General features: G+C 41.2%; 1 protein-coding gene across 4 annotated transcripts in view; it reads right to left on the bottom strand.

Annotated features, from left to right (window-relative positions):
* Positions 1 to 21,495, bottom strand: part of RBM20 (RNA binding motif protein 20) — a 99,443-nt gene extending 77,948 nt beyond the window's left edge. For all 4 annotated transcript variants that reach the window (XM_054515656.1, XM_054515658.1, XM_054515657.1 and 1 more), the window contains exon 1: positions 21,338 to 21,495. In XM_054515656.1, the coding sequence (XP_054371631.1) occupies positions 21,338 to 21,471 (134 nt within the window). In that variant the 5' untranslated portion in view covers positions 21,472 to 21,495. The remainder of the gene's footprint in view (positions 1 to 21,337) is intronic.
* Positions 21,496 to 22,005: the final 510 nt, after the last annotated feature.

Here is a 22,005-nt window from a genome sequence, read left to right as displayed (position 1 = left end):
ACATGCAAGAATGGGAAACAATTCTAAATTTACTCATAAAGTATCGGCTTCTTGAGCTAATGAATTCACCTTCTGTGCTCCAGATATGTAGAGAACAAGCACAAAAATGGGACATTTCTGCAATTGTCTTGCAGGGAAGAAATACACTGATAGAGTAAGCAAGAATGAACTACAATATGAACAAATGTGAGATATTATTTTGTTAAATCTAAATAGAAAATATTTAATTACAATAAAATTGTCTGATGTGCCACAGTATGTTACTGTTGACCGATGGATAAGCTTAAAAGATTTTCCATTTTGCTTGTCCCATTCACACAGCAGTTGCACATCACTTCCCACTAACCTACTCAAAGAGTCTCTGCATAGGACAAGACTTCTGGACGGTTATTGGTTTGATCTTATCTATTATCAATGGGAAATAAATAAACAATACAGTTTGATATCCTGTTCTATGATTTCTGAAAAAAAAAGCTTTTTCTGTAAGTAGAACAAAAGACCATGTCCTGTTCTGACTGCTTCATAAAAGCCTCCCCCACTAAACAGAAAAATGGCAAGGTTAATATGCACAACCTGATGTTTAATGACTGAAGTGATTTATGCAGGATACATGGTTTATAGTTTGCTCTGTAGCCTTCCTATAAAAGTGACAGTTTGACATGGCAGATTTAGGTAAACATAGCTCCTAAGAAACAATGACAAAATATGGTACCGCACTACTGATTAACAAAAATTGCCTAATTTGGATTAATCAGAAATTGAGAGCTGAGGTGGGAAGAAAAATGTAGTTAAGAAACATAACTACATAACTACAAAGGAACATCTAAATCATAAAAAAAATCTCACTTGTATCTGAATAATTGTTTAACCTATTTGTGCTAAAATGATCCTGTACTACGGCTGCAAATGAATAGATACATGAAAGTATTTTAACCATATTATGCCTAAAGAATTTATTTCTAGACAGACAGCTTTTACACTGACATAGAACTTTTAAAATTAGAAGATGATGGCAAATACACAAAAAGCAGAAGAGAAGTAAAATCTTTTAAAAACAATGTCTTTTGATCAACTGATTTTCCTGTCGGCAGTACCACTTTAAACTGCGATGAAATTTTAAAAACTGTCTCGAGATATCCAAATCAAACTCAGGGTATCTAACAAATTTCTCAAGTTTCTATGACTAATAGTGTATCACAGAGTTGATAGTTATGGGCTAAATGTGATCCTGACCTTTTGCGCTTACGGCTGCGAGCCCTGCAGTCTGTGCGCTGAGCCAACACAAAATCTATGCTTACAGCAACGCTCTGCACACCAACAACCCTCCCAGGCAGGATCCCCACTCAGTTTATAGCCTCTTTAAAATACAGCAAAGGGTTCCTAGAATCACAGAAGGCTCCCTACTCCTCCTCAGGAAGGTAATGTCTTTTGCAGTTGCTCCCTCCTTGATCAAGAAAGTAATTTTTTTTTTTTGAGAAGAGACCCTGTAATGCTAGAAAGCTGCTGTTAATAGAGCATTTTCAGGCTTTAGATAAATATTACATTTCAAACTTCTATCAAGTCTGAAAATCTCTGGTCTCTCTCAGTCAAACAAATGTTGAATTTCTATTCCTACCATCTTAAACCAATTCAGTGGGCTGGACTTCTGTGCAAAAACTCTTCCAGGTGTCCAATCTGCTGTGATTCTCTATGGCATTTCTTACAAACAGGAAGAAGCAATGAATATTTCTACTTTGTGCTTTATATACCAGGTTCAGCTGTTGAGGAAGAAGCAGCCAATTATTACACCAAAAAAAAAAATCTAAAATTAAAGAAGGCTTGGTAAAGGAGAAGAAACTAGGAATATTGCAAATCCAGACATGGCAGGACATCAGGAAGACTAAAAAGATTTTGAGTGGGAGAAAACCTGATGAAAAAGTTGCTGAGGAGGAGGAAAGGGAGAAGGGCATGAAAACAGCATCCTTTCAAGACCTTTTCCTACCTCTGTCCCCTCTCTCAGCCCTTAAATCACTGGTGAGTCCATTCACCACAAACTCTTTGCAAAAAGGAGCAAAGAGGTTACATGAAACTGAGCACCACAGCTCTTCCCCTGGGCTTGGAGTAATATTTAATGAAAACTGTAATTACGTATCTGCTACCCTTCAATTTCCAAAAGCCACTGTCATTAATTTTGTTTTAGAGGACAGGCTGAAGCAATCAGAATGGCAAAGCACTTCAATCACCAGCAACACTGCAGTGAGCAAAGACAACCTAAGTCAATAAACAAGCCTGGCTCAGTGACTACAAACAACAAATGCTCCTTACGAGCAGCCAAACTGAAGATCATCAGGAAACTGTAAAATGAGACAGTGCATCATGCAAACCTCTCCTCTTTCCACCCTTCCCTACAAGGCATTGATCTGACACTGAAATGTGGAATTCCCCAGAGACTTGATAAAGGAAAAATAAAAACAGATACCAGTTAATCACTGCCATGCATGATAAAAACCAGATGAGGGAGTCACTGGGTAAAACAGCATCACGCAACCATTAAAAAAACTGGAAACAGTTTTTTTTCCAGCAGTGCTGGAAACTGCTCCTCTTTCCAGTATTTCTCAGCTCCTGTTCCAGCCCTTCTTGCCTGAAAGCCTACAGACAGGGTAGAAAGTGCTATGCCAGATCAGATCAGCTAACCCAGTGATCTGAGCCTGCCAATGGCAACCTATGGGCAGATGGTCCATGGATATTGAGACAACCACAAGATACTAAACCCACCTCAAGAAATTTTCTTTTTCCAGAAGCTAGTTAAAACCATTTATTTATGTCTCTTTTGCTATTCTTCTCTCCATCCCATTTTTCTGGATTTTACCAAAGGGTAGGATAGCCCAAAGAAGTGCCTACAAAACCCACTCTACAGGATAACTGCCAACAGACTGAAACCTCCTACCCCAGCCCTAATCTCCCTTGAACACTTCTTGTATGTGGGTTCAAGTGAGAAACCCTACACAGCTGAATGTCAGGATGCACAGGGAGTTTTCCTTCCCCATGTACTCTTCAAATCCTCCCTCTTCACAGCAACACTGCACCTGTCCCAGCACAGTACCCCTGGCGCCTTCAATTAATGCTGAGAAAATCCTGAGTTAAGGGCCTACTTAAATTTGATGGGTTTGCCATTCAAATGATGGTCTGTCAGCCTAATAAAAGCACCAGTTAGTAAACAACATTACTGCACGAACATTGGCAGAATTATGAGCAACTGCAAGCTGCAATTAATTTGACCTTAGCTACCATGCCCACACAACCAGTGATGCTAATGCTGTGATTTTATTTCAGATCAATGTAAACAGCAACAAATCAACATTCCTGCCATTTCTCCAAAGAGGAATCAAAACTACCCAGTGCAGCTAGGGGAATTTGCAATTGAACAGATGCAAACTACTTCATAGCCCTGAGGAAAATGGAATTCATTCACCAATGTGTAGCTTGAGCTAAGCTAATCCGAGTTGCATATCCAGTTCTCGAAGAGCTCTGAGCAGCAATCAATCTTCCTGCATTCACCAAGTGATTTGTTAATCTGCAGTTTTCATAACATAATAAAGAACATATGGATTAACCAGCTATTGTTCATAACAGCCTGATGAGCTTCTTAGAGTCTCTTGGTTACTTACTGACTATAACAGTATCCCAGTACAGTGAAACAAACTGGGCAGTATGGATTACATCATGTTCTACCATCTGGAAAGCATTACAATATAATCACTAATACTGTGAAGCCTCCTGAATCCATTCTTCATTTATAACGCGACTGTTTGAGTTCCAGAAAGAGCATCTGAAGAGTGATTTGTAAAATATGTTACTGAAATCCTAAGTAGGATATTGTTCTTAATAAAAACCATACCTAAGTACAAACTCGATTTTCAGCTTATATCCTTAACCAATTATGTACCAATGCATATCTCCACTGGTAAGTTTTCTTGCTAAATCCATTCTTGCAGTGGATTAGTTAGCTCAGAGCAACCATACTGGGATAGAGCTTTCCAGGGCCAGCAAGGTGATTGGAACATTCCCCAGTGCCTGCTCAGCACCCTCTATTAGGTGTACAGAAAGACTCTAAAGAGTGATGGCGTAAGACAACAACACAGAAAGCTGGGTCACAGCTCAGGGTGTGGGTGGGACAGGCTGGCAGTGGGCAGAGCACTGCAGTCCCAGGGGCTGTAGGGTATTCCTGGTCTGTCCACTACTCCTGTGCTGATGGGCAGAAAAAACTGTTCACGGTCAGCTGCTGAGGAGAAATGCTGCCCTGAGAACGCACCACAGAGCAACTCAGCAGACACTGTGTTTTGTATAGTCACAGTTGCCTTTAGTGTTACCCACTTTTCCCAGGATAAATGTCCAGCATTCTAGCTTGTTCCTGGCCCAGGATGCACATGCTGCAGGGCTTGCTCTCACTACAAGAGAAGCCAGCCTTGCCAGCAAGGGACAAGCACAGCTTCTGACATGAGAAGCAAAGTCTGCACAACAGCCCTTAGATCCATTTCTGTGAAACTTGTTCCACGGCTGAAAGCCAACAGGGGTCAACAGCATGCAGCAGTTTAGTTTCACAGTGAATCCCCTTTACAAATAGCCCTGGGCTGACAAATTCCACCATGCTCCTTAAGATATTTTTTCCAGTAAGACAAAGCCAAGCCCTTAACAGGGCAACCTGCAGAGAGCTCAGTAAATGAAACCTCTGGATTGGCTTTCCCAGGCAGCCATCCCCATTTTACTTCCAAGACTTCAGTATCCCTAAGGAGATATGCAACCGAGTGATTATCCACAGTTGAAGGAAATATAACTATGTCTTTGTGTGTGTATATATATGTATAGTGTGTATATACATATATATATATATATATAAACACACACACACTCTCCACACAAAGTCACAATGATACAACAATCTCAACTCTTCCATGATCTCCAGCTCTTCAAACAATCAGGTCAAGCTAACCTTGCCACAAATTTATTACAAATGTGGTAAAACCTATAGAAGGAGTACTTTCTAGAAGTTACTGTAAAAGTTGGGTCATGTGACAGATCATGCAATAATCTGAAATCTCAACTGGAGAAAAGCAAACCATTTGTTTCTAAAATTGTGCCCTAGAAATATAGTCAGTTTCCACCATATCAATGCTTTGACCCAGGCAGCCCCAGAAATTTGGTAAGAAACCAAGAGATCTTTTGAACAAAGTAGTTTATCACATACATCCTTGTTCCAACACTGATTTTATGCAATTGACTGGTGAAAGGAGCACAGGCCTTTTTGGATGACACAGCAGCTGTGTGGGAGACTAGGAGTATTTATACATTGGGAAAGGTTAGTAATATTAATAGCTAAAATTGTGCATAATCTCTAAAACAAGGGCTCCTTACAAAAATAAAACTATATATAAGTGCACAAACATACACAGCCTAAAAAACGCATGCACACATAAAAATGTTAATGTATTACACACATCTCTATTACTAACGCTAAGATAGATGTTTTCTATTCTACCTGCATGATATGCTACACAAAAAAGTCTGTTTTCATTATCATATAACATGACAGGAATTTTGCCATTATTTTTATTCATTTCAGTGAAAAGTGCTTTATGACCTGGCACCTTAGTTTTATTACCCACTTAAGCAAATATAATTCATGCGTCATTTTCGGAATAAAAAGGAGGATGTTTCAAATTCTTCAAATTAAGTCTACTATTACAACTATTTAAAGCCCAAATATGAAGAAAATGTTAGAATTTTTATAGTCTTTTTAAAACCAAATGTTTAGTTCAGCTAATAAATCTCTATGTCTGAACTCTGCAGCATTCAAACAAATGGATAAATGCTCAAGCTGCTAAAAAACAGATAAAGTTTCTAATTCTCCAGTTATTTAACTCCATCTATTGAAAAGGACGTTAGAGAATTAAGTGTCTGCTTTAAAATATGATAAACCTGGTAAGATATTTTTAAACAGGCATAGATATTACAAAAATAGTTCCTTTTGCCACCTTGAGAAGTGCACTTTTAAGATCATCTAGAAGAAGAACGAACAATTCTTCTAGACTTGCATGCATAGAATTCTCCTTTCCTTTTCAGTACTCTTCAATCAATGTTGAAGGTAATTGCTGTCCTGATCACCAGCTCATATTGAACAGATGAGCACTAGTAAATCAAAAGCTGTCCAGATCTCCTGCTGTGGATCAACATATACATAATGGCTGCTTGCCCATGACTGGAAATCCTTCTGATAGCTTAATGCTGTCAGGTGCTTCATTTCCAGTGGCCAAAACATAATGTAACATTCCAGAGGACAAATTTTTCAGGCTTCATTTCAAGCACAGAAGTATGTGAACACCATTAAAACCCACTGATTTTGCCAAGATGCTTTTGTCAAGCATGTGTTTCGCTAATTTACAAAAATAAACATACAAAACTAATCCGTTTAGAAAGCTAAACAACAGCAGAAGATGTAGACAAAGATGATAGAAGCAGAAGTTCTGCAGGTACTGTTAGTTTGGCATTGTTAACATTGGACTACAGTCTCAGTTGGAGAAAAGACAATCTATTAAGGTAATTAGCTTTTTTTTAATTGTCTAGGTGAACATCACATCTGTATTGAAGTCTGAAAATTAAATTTTGCATTTCTCAAAGAATAAGCAGTCTGTGTATTTCTTTACAGGATGTAATATGCTCACATAAATCTTTGTGCTGACAAATTATCAATCTGAAGTAAAAAATGGGCAGTAGTACAGGAGAACATGAACAGAGACAGCAGCCAGCCAAGGCAGGAGGATTTACTGAAGAGATGGTTTGCCAAGGGTTTTCTGGAGAGGGCGGGGAGGGGGTGGAAGCTTGGAACAAATTAATAGGCAAACTGTTCCAAGCACCAAGATTGGCACAGGAAGACGTGTCCAAAAGACTGTGACTCCAGGTTTGTGTTACTTAACATCACTGTCTGGCTATCTAACTATACTGACACAAACCACTGTGAATAGCAACATGTTTCTCACCAGTGATAGAAATGTGCTGTCATCCAATACCCAAATCTATGAAATCTCCGGTGTTTCTGGTAAGCAGATGTGCGAAGGTCCAGCAGTCAGAACAGGCTGAATCCCAAAGTGGGATTTGCCTGGGCAGATGTATTCACACTTACTGCCATGCCCAGGTACCAGCCACCCTGCAGACAGTTTGTAGCAGGCCATTTACTCATTTAGCTGTCAAGGGTAGGAGTGCAAATAGACTGCCATATGCACGCTGCAGGAATACGTGGATGTTGAAGGTGATGCCTTTTAAAACCGATCACCTCACCCAACTTCATCTAGCTGACAGAACACAAACGACCCCGCACAGTGGAGCCTGTTCACTGCTTAGCCAGACATAGGAAACTGCAGGGAAAACTCTTCCCGAAATCTCTGACACCACAGCTACCCCCACTGACAAAAGCAAATGAACCAGGAAAACACTGAGAAGGTTTTTTCCATTTTACACTTTGGTTAGGATCAAGAGCAGCTACACGAGTACGCAAAGAAGTGCTGTGTTCTCTCAGGAGTGTCCTTTCCAGTGACAGGGGTCAGTTGGGAATAAGTCACACAGCCTGTGCTTCAAACAGCTGAAAGTCAAAGAAGTCAAGGGACAAATGCCACAGGGAACAGAGACAGCCTTTCCCTTGATACTTCTGGGTGCAGCACTGGGTTCTGAACACCGTGTTCATGGACGGGGTGTTTTGGCTGAGCTGGGAGCGGAGGGTTTGCAGGAGGAAGCACACCCTCTGCAGGCTGAGACTGTGCCACTGGAAAACAGCATAGCTCTAGGCAAGCAAGGGCAGCTCAGTTTGAAAGAAGTTGCATGGATTTTTTTCAAACTCACTGAAATGAAGGAAGAAGAATTCAGTATATCTAAATCAGCAGAAAAATGCTACAAATCTATGGTATATAAGCAGTTCCACTGCACCTCCTGTTCTGGGATCACATTGTCCCTTTCACACAAACAAATGAAAAGACATAAAACCAAAATAAAATAAGAATAACCTCGCACAAAGCAAAAGATGTGAAGAAATGAAAGAATAAAAAGACATTCCCTTTAATTTAATATGAATACCTTTTTTTGAAGTGCACTTTCTCATTATATTTTCCAGAAGAACACATGGAGCAGATACACAAAAACCTTACCTACTTGCTAATTTTTTAACATATGAAAATAGATTTTAAACACTTACCATGAGGTTTCCATCACTGTAAATAATAACAAAACTACAAATTAAGCATAAAACTAATTAAACAAACATCAAGTAGCAAAAGTGGGTCTACAGAAAAGATTAATATAATTATAGCTCAGCAATTTGAGAAGAGAATATTTTGAATAAGTAGGTAATTAAGTTAAGAGAGGCCTAAAGAAAGATTTCACACTCACATTCATATGCTGAAGCAGTTTAAAAATAGAGAGCAAGAACTGCCTGACTTCATGTTTTAATTTTAGCTGGGTGATGAGCTGGTCCCAAAGACAGAAAGGGACAGCAGGATTTTTTCTCAGCAAAGTGCCCTTCGTATTTTTATGTGAAGGAAATGCAGTATGTTCTATTAATATCCTGTTGTGGCTGTACATAAGCCTAGGCACCCTTTCAACCAGGAAAAAGTTCTGGTTTGCTTCTTCAAATCACTTCACTTTCAAAGACAAACACAGAGATTAGAGAACCTCCCTACTGCTCTGGCCACTTCACAGGTAAATAACATCCACACAGGAGTAGACACTTTGTTTTCCCATCAGTCGCCTACTGCAATTACTAAAGCTGTAATTTTCTACCATGAGGAAGGAAAAGCAAATTATTTGAGTTTGCACCTTAACTCCATTCTCATTTTAATTAAGAGCTGGGAAAAAAATGTCAACACCAACCAGAAAGGTGGGTGGGTGCAGGAGGCAAGAAATGTTGTTTGACTTAATGTTGGCATTATGCCCAGGCTCTCCCAAAGAAGCTGGAAGAAGTACACAGACTTTTCCCACATAAAGGAAGATTCTGCTCTGGGTATGGCTCCCTCATATCTCATACATTTCACCTTGCTGACACTTCTCTGATTAACCTAATCCAAGCAAAAGCTCCCCATTTTGAGGAAGTCCTGCCCATCCAACACTGTTTCAGGCTGGCAAATTTTGACAGTGGGGCAGAACTGAAATTCTTCTTGTTCAATAGCATCACATTGAAAACTTTTCTGTCCTTCAGGGAATGGTGGAAGTGAAGACTAACCAGCTTGTAGGTTATTTTTCTGACATACTCTTTCCAAAGTGTCAGCTATGCAAGTGAAAGTCAGATTCTCCCCCAAATCCTCAAGTGTCACAAAAGCACATTTTTACCTAAGACTAATTTTCTTGATAGATGACAATGCTTAAAACCTAGGCAGGAGTCTGACTTAATCCTGCAGTGAAAACAAGCCTGCTAAGTCTCCCATCCTCTTCCACAGTTACATTCCCTTGCTTGTATTTTAGAGCAACAATCAGAAAGATTCTCCCTCTTACATTTGGCATTTACTTACAGATTCATCTGAGGCTCCACCTGTGAAATTTCACATGCATTAAGACTGGTCATTGATTCACTCCAGCTCCTTCTGTGAGCAAGCATTTGCAAACTTTATTTGCCAGGGAAGTGAAATGCAAGTCAGTTGAAATTTGCATTAACAACCTGCTGATCAGCACTTCCTAGATGAGGATGCCCTGCCATTATGATCTTTAGTGCACTGTCTTAGTGAACTGTGTCCCCAAAAGCACAGAAGGACCGTGCCATCCCTTTTAGTGACCTGCTTCCCCATCCATTTAGCTCTTGAGGAAATAAAGCAGAGCGCAACACTTAGGCAGCTAAGCCTAGGAAGATGTGTAGTTTGTTTACATCCATATAACCAATACCTTTTGGTTTTAATCTTGACACAGTTTTGAATTTTTAATTACCACAATGTGTTTTTTTTTCCCCACAATCCCACCAAACCCAATCCAAATTTATGTTAGAATTCCAGACAGTTCTGAAAACTTTTTTCCATTATGCTGTTCAGATGAAGGTCACTGTCTTTTCTCCCAGCAGAAGCCTGCTCTGCATTTCATTTGTACACATGAAATGAGCTCATTTACTCTTATCACTCCTAGCATTTCTAGTTTAAGTGTCAGATACCAAAACAGGCCCAGGCATCAAGAGCACTCTATCCCCACCACTGGAATGACAACTTCCACTTGACTTCTTGCATCAAATGAAGTTAAAGCACTTGAAACTAAAGACTGAAGAGATGACCAAGTCCTTTTGTTTTTCTGCAGACCCCTCTATTTTAGAGACGCTCCCTTGCAAGAAGGTTGTTGGCTGATATTTTTCCTTTCTCCTGCTTAAGTTCAACACAAAGTTTGTAGGAAGAGATCATCACTCACTACATCACTATTTATAGTTACTTACTCTATTGTTATCCTAACAAGACCTTAATCAACAAAGCTTCTGATCCTCTTTAATTAAAATTGTAACATGAAGGCATTTTTGGTTGAAAGAGCTTTTAATATAAATGAGATTTCTGCTTTTCTTGCTCTAAATTTAAAAAAAATATTGAAAATTCAAAGACCAATTCTTCTTAATTTCCCTTCCTAAATCATTCAGATAATGCTTCTCTTTCACCCTCCAGTGTAAACAAATCCTTCATGGATTCTAGGTATGAGAGGTTGGTTTTCTGTGGCAGAAGACAGAGACATTCAATTTATTTTTCTATCATCTTCTGAAAAAGGAAAAACACTCTTTCAAAGAGTTCACCATGCAGACACACCTTCCTCTTCAGCAAGGTAACACACCAGACTCTATCAAGGGGCAAAGTACATTTTTGGCAAAAAAGTTTACAGTTTACAGTTTCAATTTCAGAAGGATACATACAAAATATTCATTGCTTGCTCAAACAAGCAGTCAAGTCTGAGTTTGCTTCAGAGCCAGCCCAGCAGGATCTAAATGCTGGGGAATGACAGGAACCTCTCTGGCTTTATTAGGCTGTCTGGCAGTACTGTATAAGAAGCATTCTCCAGGACTTACTGAAGATGCAATGCAGTCCCTACAGCACTGGCTTTCCTGCATGTGAGGGGGCTGTGTTCTCCAAGCCGGGCTTCCAGGTGATCCAGCAACACTCCCACCATCAAAGCCTGCTGCCCCCACCACTGCCACCCATGCAGTTCTGTTCTTAGAGCAGTGCTGACTCCTAAAAGCTGGTCACTCTGCCAGCTTCACTACAGATAAATAAGTACAATTACCTCAGGGAACTTAAATTAAGAGCTGCCTCTCTGTCTCACACAGTTATATACAACTCTGTCATGTTCAAGCTTGAAGATGCTTTTTTTCCTGCTCCCTTGATGATTTTGTTGCTTCTTAAGAACAGGGGCTGGAGGTGGAGGGCTAAAAATTATGTACTCCTCAAATTACTAAAATGTCTAACCCCAGATCTGGGGTCCATTTATCACAAGTCACACTCTTGGTCAGTCTCTGTTTTGTCCACCAAGAGCCAACCAGCAAGCCCTCCTCCCACGCTGTGCTATTTGTGCAAACTGCTAGCTTGGAGAAAAAAAGTAAATACAGAGCTGGTTTACTTCTAGTGAGGTCCCCCTGGCATCCAGCTAAGAGGTGAGAAAACTAAATATAACAAACTTAAAACTACAATTATTGTAGGGGAGTTTGCCAGAGCCGCTCTGAAGCTCCTAATGGTCTGTTGGGGATTTATGGATCAGCTGTGAAAATTTACTCACAGCTAAAACTTGCCAATCAAGTCTTTGGCTTTGAACACTGCTACCAACTTCTACATAATACAGTTTGTCAAAAGCAAAACAGTAGGTTTTAATGTTTCAGAGAAGGGTACGAGAAAAATCTATCATACTAAGCAGACCAATAAGACAAGCATGCAGAGGCTCCCTTCTGAACGTTTGCATCTTTGTATAAAATGGTCTTATATTTTTACAGAGCAGGAGGAGATTAGAAGTGATGCCAAAATACACAGTAAGAGACAGTATGTTGTACAGAAAAGACTGCAAACTGCTGTCTTGCAGTTTAAGAGCAGATTCCCTCCATAAATTTTGCCAGTGATCCAGAAAATAATATTATTTGCTGGTATTTTATGTTCTTCCCATATGGACGGGGATATAAAATTTAGTAAAGCTTCTCTGAAATTGTATCTGCTATTTGCATGTTATTCCATTTTAAAAGGGCAGCAAAAATAACAAACAAAAATCCTGAGAACTTACACAGAAAGCAAAGCAAGTAGCCAGCTTAGATGAGAGATATAAGACCATGCCTTATTTCTCCCAAATGCTCGGCACAAATGAGAAGACAGCAGTGATGGCCCCCTGTAAGGGCAGCTCTGTGCAGAGGAGCTGATGGGCTCTTTGTAGAGCCCTCTCCACCTCCAACTCTGCAAATCCCTGCAGCTGGTGAGGCTTCAACACTCCAGAGTACTGGTTTGAAAACATGTCAGACCTCTAATATGCTACTAAGCACCACAAAGGAGCATGGAGCCCTACTCCTCCGTGCACAGATCCATACTCTTTAAAAATGGAAGTTTTAATGCTTCAAACTTTCTGATATTTACTTTGGCTTCTACTACATTAGGTCTCTTCTGTCAGCAATTACCCCAAGAAACAAACACTAAAGAGTCATGAAGCCTTGCAGATTTAGATGATAGGATCTGATCCTTTGAAGCCTTATACACATGAATAATCCTCATGTGTATGAATAAGGCTTTAGAAGATCATAGCATATACATTATATCCAAAGAGGAATTCAAGTCCTATTTACCACTGACAATCAAACTCTTGGCCACCTAACATTATTTATGCAATTTATAACATTGTTATGCTATAAATTATGTAATATAAAGACATATTGCTTTACTCTGCACATGTATACTTTAACCATCTATACAAAATCACAAAGTCACTTCTAGCCCTTGCAAATTTCAACTTAACTCCTCTTTTTTTTTTTGAAGGAAATTCAATCTTTTAGTAATCTGCAATGCAGATTACTAGATTGAACAGAAATGATCCCAAGCCTTGTAGAAGTCTAATCTAACAAAGATACATGACATGGGATTAATTTAAATTTCATTGTCAAATTTGGAGTATTTAATTAGCAATTTTTTATCCGCCAGAAGCTGGGAAAGAGGAGGTACATTCAAATGCAGAAAGTGAGTTGACTTGAATTCAAGTACCACAGAACTTTGATTATTTTATTACAACACTTTACCTATGAACCTGTTTGCCCATGCCACCCACAGAGGTACCTATATAACCATCTCAGTTACTATTCTTCTGTAATTCTTACAAATATGTCCATCTCTAGATATAACAGTGACATTTTGCTGAGTGTAATGCATGGCAGAGTAACCTGAGGCAGACCTCCTGGTTCATCTGAGAGTCAACAGAAGATGCCAACAAAAGGGTCAGCCCTGTCTGCACCATGAGAAGGTGTTGCTACACAACACAACAGCGACCTTGAATGAAGCAGTAAATAAAGAAAAGAGGCCAGTGTTTGGTTGTGAGTTGGCAGGATGGAGGAAAATTGTAGGTGACCTTAAAAGAATGTGCCATGAGAGGAACACAAATGGATGGTGCAGAGTACATGGATAGCAAGAGTGTGAATGTTAAGACGTGTTAACGGAAGACTTTGAAAGATAAGAGAAACCTAGGGCTGCAAAAAATCTCATCCTAGTTTGCAATTATTTCTCTCTACGGTTTCAGGAGATGACAGTCATCTTTTCTCCAAATGCCATCCTTAGTCTGAATTGTGCATAATCTCAGACAGAATTTTATGTGGAGGAGCAGAGAAAACCTCTAAAAATCACCAGAATAGCATCCAAACTGCAAACCATGCAAATACCCATAGCTGTGCCCAGTTCTGCAGGGACTGGAGCAACCTACTCTGTACCAGAAGTTAATCTGCTCTCACTCTATTTCCAAGAAGAACAGAAAGAAGGGTGAGAAAGACATTAAAATATTTTCTTAAAAATGAGGCCAAAAATAGAACAATAAAAGTTGGTCAGTGTAAGAAACTGCATGTGTCATCAACCTAATAAAACTACTTAGTGCATCTTCCCTTAGAGGGAAAACATGTTAATCAGCAGAGACAGAAATAAGATTTGTTCCTGCAGAAACAGACAGTATTTGTTATCTCAGTAAAGCCAATGCCAGCCATCAAGCCACTTGTTGAAGAGGAACTCAAAGCCTGTTTCCTAATACAAATATTAAAATATAAGTAAAAATGCACTGCAACTCCTGCACATTTCCTAAGTGGCCCTAACTCACAGACACCATCAACTCACACGTGTCTGTGCATCCAGGAAAAAAGCCAATTCATGACACATAAAACTGTAGCTCTTGACACTACCAAATCCAAGACATTTGACATTGCTTGAATTCTAAAACTCTGCATCCTAATCTACAGAAAATCACAGGTTTCATGGCAAGTTGAGGAAAGTTAAGACTAGATAACACCAGATGCTTTTATTATGTCAAAAGCTGGTACGGCAGAGAAGGGACCAGGTGATCAGAAAGCTGTCAGGGAGCTTGCTCATAACCTGCCCAAAATGACATTTTCTCTGTTCATCCTGGCCAGCAGAAGATATTACTCAAGGGAACACAAGTTAAAGACTTCCTTATCCTGTTCCTGTCTTCAGAAGAAGTAATCCAGAAGTGGAATCTCTCCCCAAGGAGTGATTGTCATTAAGATTTCACATAGCACAGGCTTTAGAGTTAAAATTGTGCAGGAGATAGACTGCTCCTCACAACCAGCATAGCTACAGATTGCTGTCACTCCCAGAGTCAGGCAGTGCTCATGGCATCTTTGGAGCACTCTGCAGAGGCTGGTGAGACAGCTGCACATCTTTAAACAACCAAGATGGTAAAGAACAAATCTGAACTGCATCATTCATGCAACATCATTCATGCAACTCCACCCAGGTCCCGCTCATTGCCTGTTCAGCTCATCTCCCAACACAGACATGGAGAAAACTAACAACAAATGCACCCTCCTTGTATTTCCTTAGATGCACAAGATAATTGTACCACAAGCTGCACATTCAGTATCAGTTAAACTCCCATTTCACAAGTTTGCATACACACACCCAGCAATGCAGTTATCCTGATACAAAGTGACTTTTGTGCCGTCGTACCTACTGATCCTTTAAGAAAACAAGCCTTTGCCCCCTTCCTGCAACAGAATACCCGATGCTTTCATTCCACGTTTCTTCTAAATAGGCAAGAGGCATTTGTAAAACGGGCTAGGCTTGAGCTGTCAGAACAGGACAGATATTAAACGTTTCTAAAGCCCAAAGGGAGACGTTTTCTGGTTTCCCCCTCTGTGTCAAGTGACAGCTCCACTGTGATGGGTCATTAGCGTGACAAAGGGAAAGCAGCTGGACATAGAGAGGGGCAGAGGCTAACAGAGCGATTACATCCTTAAATCAACTATAAAATGTTACAAAGGATGAAGAGGAGGAAAAAAGGGAGGAGTATATTCAAGGGAATAAAGTCAGTTTGATTAAGTGTCTAGCTACAAATCATATGAAATGAATCCATTTAAATAAAAGAAAAAGCAAGACAACTTACACTTCTGAGAAAGCAGATTCTATTTGAAGGAGCATTTTAAAGTGATTGACATTATTATTTCATGCAAATAACCCATTTTCCCCTCCTAAATAAATTTCTACAGTCTCTATGAATTAAAAAAGTATCATTGAAGATCTAGTTTCTCACATTTTGGTAGCCACCAGAAAGGATCAGAACTGGTTACTGAGGCTTTTCCCATCTCCATTTTACCTTCCTCCAAATGAGATCAGGAAGATTTTAGCACCACATCAGTAGCAATAGCACAGCAGGGTCACACACAACTCTTACTGTTAGGTGCACACAGCTCTGAAAGGACAAGTAGTGAATTAAGAGGAAAACTAAAGGAACATATTTTCCAGCCTTCCCATTGATGGGAACAGTATATTAAACTTCCAATAAAAAGCAAGATCCAGGCAACTGAGTTTTACTAAAGAGGACTCCACTGTCATGTGTTGTATTCCAAAACTTCATTTAGTATATTTCTTCTTATAAATTGTGCATTATTGAAGTTTTCGCTAAAGTTAGCATCACTGCTGTTATGTCTCTCTCCACTAAAATCTGACATTTCTGGGCAACTAAGAATTGATTGATAACTGATAATAAAAGTCAGATTACTTGGAAATGTTTGCATGCAACACATTCCTTCTAAATTCTTTTGTTCTGACTCCTTTCTGCTTTAGTACCTCTGTGCTCTCTCTTCAGTCTTTTTATTTTGCCTTTCTGCCAGTAAGCTGTTGGGTTTTAAATCAGAGATTAAAGAAAAAAAAATCAACCAAACAGAACAAACCTAAGTCCCAAACTCCACACTTTCAATCATTTTTGTTTAAAAGAGAGAACCTCCATATGATTAAGTAATCTTAAACCTTTGGGTCACAGCTAATATAAAGGAGGGGTCATTGTTTTCCAACAAAAAAAGAAATTAAAAGAAATAAATAAAAAAGAAATTTTAATTACATGACTTGAAGATAATTATAATTCACTGATGCTGATTTTGGAAAACAACTAAACTTAAAAGTGAAGCACCCTCTGTTTGTACCTGTCCCTGCCCCCTCCATTCACACACACACACATTTAGTACACACATTTGGCATTTAAGTCCTATTTAAGTCCTGATTCTAATCTCAGGGTGAGGTGTAAGAAGAGTCTCAATTATGACTCAATAAGCCAAACAATTCCAGAAAAACTGCATTTTCCCCCACTGCCTGTTTCATAATATACAGAGACAATAAATGGCAAACCCAAGGAGGAGCTTAACAATGTGGGTTTGCTTCCCACATTCCCTGGCCAGTCCCACACCATGCTGCTTTTACAGCTCCTGTCCTTGTTTTGGTAAAGCTGCTCAGCTAAGACAACTACAGCCCCCATCTGTTTTGTTTTCATCTTCAGCCAGGGCTGTTAGATTTGTTTCAACACAAACTCCGTGAGTTTTCAGAGCCCTATCAGGTAGAGAAGAAACTGAGATTTTGGAGATGTACTTTAAAAGGCAAATAAGTATGGAAAGCCTGTATCAGTAACAGTAAGAAGAGAAACAGTAAAACCAGTGTTTCTCCTTGTTAAGTATCAGTTGGCCCTTTGCCATATATGCCAAACTATTTGCCATGACTAATGTATATAATGGGAGTACATTTCATATTTTATCTCTCCTGGGAGACTTTGAGTCAGGGAGGGAAAAAAAAAAAAAAGAAAGGAAAAGGAAAAAGAAAATCCCACACTATACAAAACAAACAGACAATGATGCAAATAAAACCCCCACATGTTTAACATAGTGGGCTAGAGTTAAAAAAAAGATAAACTGGAGATAATTTTTCTCAACAAGTTTTCTCCTTGCTGCTATAGGGAAATAAAGGACTCAAAGCACTCAGCACCAGCCTGCTTCCTCCTCTCTGCCCCCAGAACTGGCACAAACTGATGACAACTTGGGCGCAGATGTTGGAAATTCCATCTTCCTTCCAGAGGAGCTCAAAATCTCCAGGGCACAACCCCTCAGGAAAAAAAAAAATATTAATTTTGCCTTTCCCCCCATTGTTTTAAGGTGACTTTTATTCAATTTGTAAACCAAACATATATTCCTATATCAACACAGGGAGTTAAAAACTGCTCTATTTCCACCGGACAGATATGACCCATGACAAATCATTAAAACCAAAACCATACAAAGAGTTGGATTTCAATACAATGAGGTCTCCTATAATCATAGAGTTTACTCGTGACAAATGTTTTCAGCAAAACTCTCATAGAAAGCACTCTTCATGCAACATCTCTATAGTTAACCCACAGTCACCACTCAGTCCTTTCTCTCAGTTATTTCCAGCTAGCTGCTCTGTCAGACTGCAATAAGTCACACACCTGGAATTATGAATAGGAGTCTGCACTCTCTCATGCTTCTTAGTCACTACAGCCAATCTAACAGCAGGTACTAAAATTTGTCACACACTGACCTGTCATCTAAAACTTACATTTTGCAGTGCAACTGCAAATTATAAACGAAACTTTCAAACCATATAAGTTTTCTCATAAGAGCAGACTTACCGGGAGAGGGGGGAAAAAGCCCCAAGACAACAAACAGTTCCAAACACACATTGGTCTTTGCAGAGATATCCAACACGTGTTTCACTTGTTGGCACTACAGACCCTACCCTGCATTTCCACTCCTTCCACACAACAGCAGCAGAAACCAGTTATGAACACTGGCCAACACCATTACAACGTTCTTCTTCTCAGTCTTCTGCTTTATCTCATACAGAAGGGTACGTTTTTATAAGTCATCCTCTGAAGCACGTAAATTCAGGTTTCCTTTTCCCAGCAATTTCTCATTCTCAGCTCTACAGCTTGAGGGCTTTGACTGCAATAAGGCTTTTAGTTTTGGAAAAGAAGAAGTATTTTCCCATCAAACATCACAACAACCTGCATAGATAGAATGCTTTAACTCTGTAAATCTTATCATTGGACCTTTACTATCAACGCAACTGACGTAGTCACTTGGGGAAAAAGTACAACATGTAGAGAGCATATTTCAATTTATATTTTATTGTAGTTGGATACTACCAGCAGGGAATTTCAAACTAGAGGTTCAGTAATACTTTTATATTAAACTACATTATAAATTTTAAAGCAGAGGGGCATTCAAAGAATACAGTGTATGCTACCTGTGTTGCATGAGTTCAGCCAATGTAGCTGCTAAGACATTTCAGATCTCCAGTTTCACTAAATTTTAATCCTTGTTCAAAGCTCAGCACTCACAATGAATCTTTATCAGCTGCCCATGTAGGAAGTAATTTTTTAAAGTTACGTTGCTCTTCACCTAACATCTCTAAACGTTCCTAACAAAACTGAAAGGCAAGAAAGAAGGAATCCAGAGAGCTTTTAAAGTTTAATTGGGATAATAAAAAATGCATATTTTATATGATATTATAATGAAAGACTTCAAACAGGGAGGTGTTTTCTTAAACACCGCAGAATATTCTGATCTACTTGGCTCTGAATTAGCATTCTGCAACTGCACATTTGTTTACTGCAGCTCGGAAAGCAAAAAAATAGCAATTGTTGAAAAAAGTCAAGAAAAACAAAATGCTCAGAAAACAAGATCAGTGTTTTCTTTCCTGTAATGAAACCATTAATTAATTTTGTAGAAGAATCACTGCTTTCATTCCATTGTATTTTACCAGTCATAATACCTATTCTAGCGTATCAGAAATAAACTTGGAAGAGCAATTCTGGATATTCCCTAACATCTCCCTTTCAATTATTCACTGTATATTCAGTTTAGATTATAAAATACCAAGTTATTATCATAAAAACAAAGTACAATTTGCCTGCATTTCCAATTCAGTGCATTTATTAATCAGGTAAACAGGCACACACCAAATTACGCCACACGTTACAAAACTGTAAGATCGAGTTGCAGGACCTTAGATGGAGATGTTCGGTGTTTGCCACCCTATGTCACATTAACATGACAAAGAACACTCAGAACATGGCATCTCTCTCAAATCTTTCCATTAAAGGTAGGGTCAAAAGGAAAGCATTTCAAGTTTACCTACCTATAATCTGCTAGGAAGTATGACTAGCAAGAATGTGATGCCCTCATACATAACACATACCACATGAGAAATAAAACTGTGAAGCATTCTCCACAGATCTACCTATCTGACTTGCAATATGCAGCCACATAGTCTTGGTAATTGTGAGAAAATGAGGGTCAACTTTAGAGACTGTAGTTTAAAATTTAAGACTGATTTTGAGTAAGTGCAGATTACTCTGTGGTTGCACAATAATTCACATGTATCACAGCAACAGCCCAGTGGACTTAGGAAGAGACAATTAGTATTTCAATTTCAGTGCAAATCTCCAAATCTGTATTTCCAACAGAAATAAAAATGTAGGTAACAAGAACCATGAATGTTTTCACAATTAAGCTACAAACCATAATTTAAAAACAAACAGACTAAAAGAAAATAAAGCATCAAATTTATGGACCACATTCTGCAGAAAGTTTGAAAGTCCAGTTGTTTACATATTTATAAAAGCTGATGTGATTCCCAACTCAAAATAACGTTCATACGTTAAATTTGCGGCAACATCAACACATTGCACTTCTGTTTTTGTGTACGTGTATTTTGCAAATGTGAAAGAATTGAAAGCATTTCCTCCGTTAATTACACTGTTGGGTTTTGTTAAGAAGGTGATAATGGAGATGCCTAAGCCAGAGCCTTTGCTGAAGGAGTTGCTGCAGGAAAGCGGCTCACGCCCGGCGTCAAGGCCGTGGCAGCTCCTCAGTGCTTTGTCATACTCGCGCTTTGCTTGAGGGCCGCACACGGGCTCAGTCCACTTGGCGGTCTGGGACATGATATCGAAAGCGGTTCTCAACCTTCAATACTGCGCAGCACCCAGTGTCCGGCTCGTCAACTCAAATCTTAAAGTAATAGAAGGCAGTTCTAATAGCTCCATAGCCGGCTATTTGTTAGCAGATTAAAAGCCTTACCTCCTCTAATACGTTATAACTTGCCAAAAAATCAGATACAGTGCACTTGACCACCTTGAATCAGCACAGATCATCAGCTTAGGCCTTACTCATGCTTCACCTATTAGCTACAGAGCATTCTCATTTAGCCAGATAAGTATCACTGGCACTACTGCATCTGCGTAGCAGAAGTGCTTTCTTCCCTCTTTCTGGGTGGAAAACAAAACAGCAAAAAACACTAGCATCACTGCACTCATTAATAAGACTTCCAAACCCGCACAGGTTACTTTTCCCGTGACAGTTTTGCAGAGAGATGCGATCGCTTTCTGGCACCCCAGGCCTGCCGGGGCGACGGCAGCAGCGGAACGGCGGCCGGGCAGGCGGCACACACCGCCGCGGGGCAAGCGACGGAAACTTCCCCGGCCCAGCTCCCGGGCACGGAAGACGCGGTGCCGGGGCGAACCCTCGGCAAACCGACACGAGCAGCTTTTCGGGCAGAAAACTTCTGAGGGCAGCGAGGCCACTGCCGGTCTTTAGGGGAGTCCGTGCCCCTAAACAGCGGGGACAGGCCCGCCGCCACACGCACGGCGAAGGGAGGCTCAGCCCCGCGGGGCACCGCTCGGCCACGGCCAGGGCCGGTGCCGGGCCGACCCTCCGCCCGCCCGGCTGTCAGTCTGGCCGCGGGGGGAGGGAAGGGGGGCACCGCCACCGGGGAGGGAGAACGACCCGCGCCTGCCCGCCCGCCCGCCCTCCCGGCGCGGCGGAACGCGGGGCGGCTCTTACTTGTGGAGGAGCTGGGGCAGGCTGGGCGGCGGCGGCGGCATCCCTCGGCTGGGGGCCCCGCTGCGGGCATCGCTCTCCGGCGGGTCAGCGCCGCGGGGAGCCGGGGCCTGGCTCATGGCAGCGGCGGGGACCATACGGGGCGGCCCCTGCGGCGGGAGGCGCGGGTGGCCGCGCAGCCCTCGGCCGCGGCGGCGGGAGGGAGGGTGGCAGAGAGAAGGGAGGGAGGGGGCAGAGGACCGGCCCTGGAGACAACCGCGCTCCCCCCGCGCCCCCCCCGCAGGGCTGGCGACGGCGGGACAGGCAACCCCCTGCGACTGAGCCCGCCCTGCCGGAGGGCTGCGGTCACCGGCGGGGGCGGCCGGTGCTGCGCGGAGCCCCAGAGGCGCTGGCGGGGCCGGAGGGAGGGGCGGGCGGAGCCCCCGGCCCGGCCCCACCTGGGCGCCGGGCCCGTTCCCTCCCTCCTCCGCCCGCACCTGCCCGACGGGAGGGACCCACGCCCCGCGGCGGCCCGGTGGCTCTGCCCTGTGTCCCAGCCGGGAGAGGGTGCATCGGGCGCACCTGTTCGGGGCAGGGTGGCTCGGGCGCACCTGGCCCTGCCCGGAATGGTCCCGGGACCCGCGCTTGGTAAAGGACAGGCTGTACAGTAAAGAGTGAGCAGTACCAGCCCC

The sequence above is a fragment of the Molothrus ater genome, chromosome 8, assembly GCF_012460135.2.
Source record: "Molothrus ater isolate BHLD 08-10-18 breed brown headed cowbird chromosome 8, BPBGC_Mater_1.1, whole genome shotgun sequence".
Classification (NCBI taxonomy): Eukaryota; Metazoa; Chordata; class Aves; order Passeriformes; family Icteridae; genus Molothrus; species Molothrus ater.
Note: the sequence above shows the minus strand (reverse complement) of the source record. Positions and strands in the feature narration are given on the sequence as shown.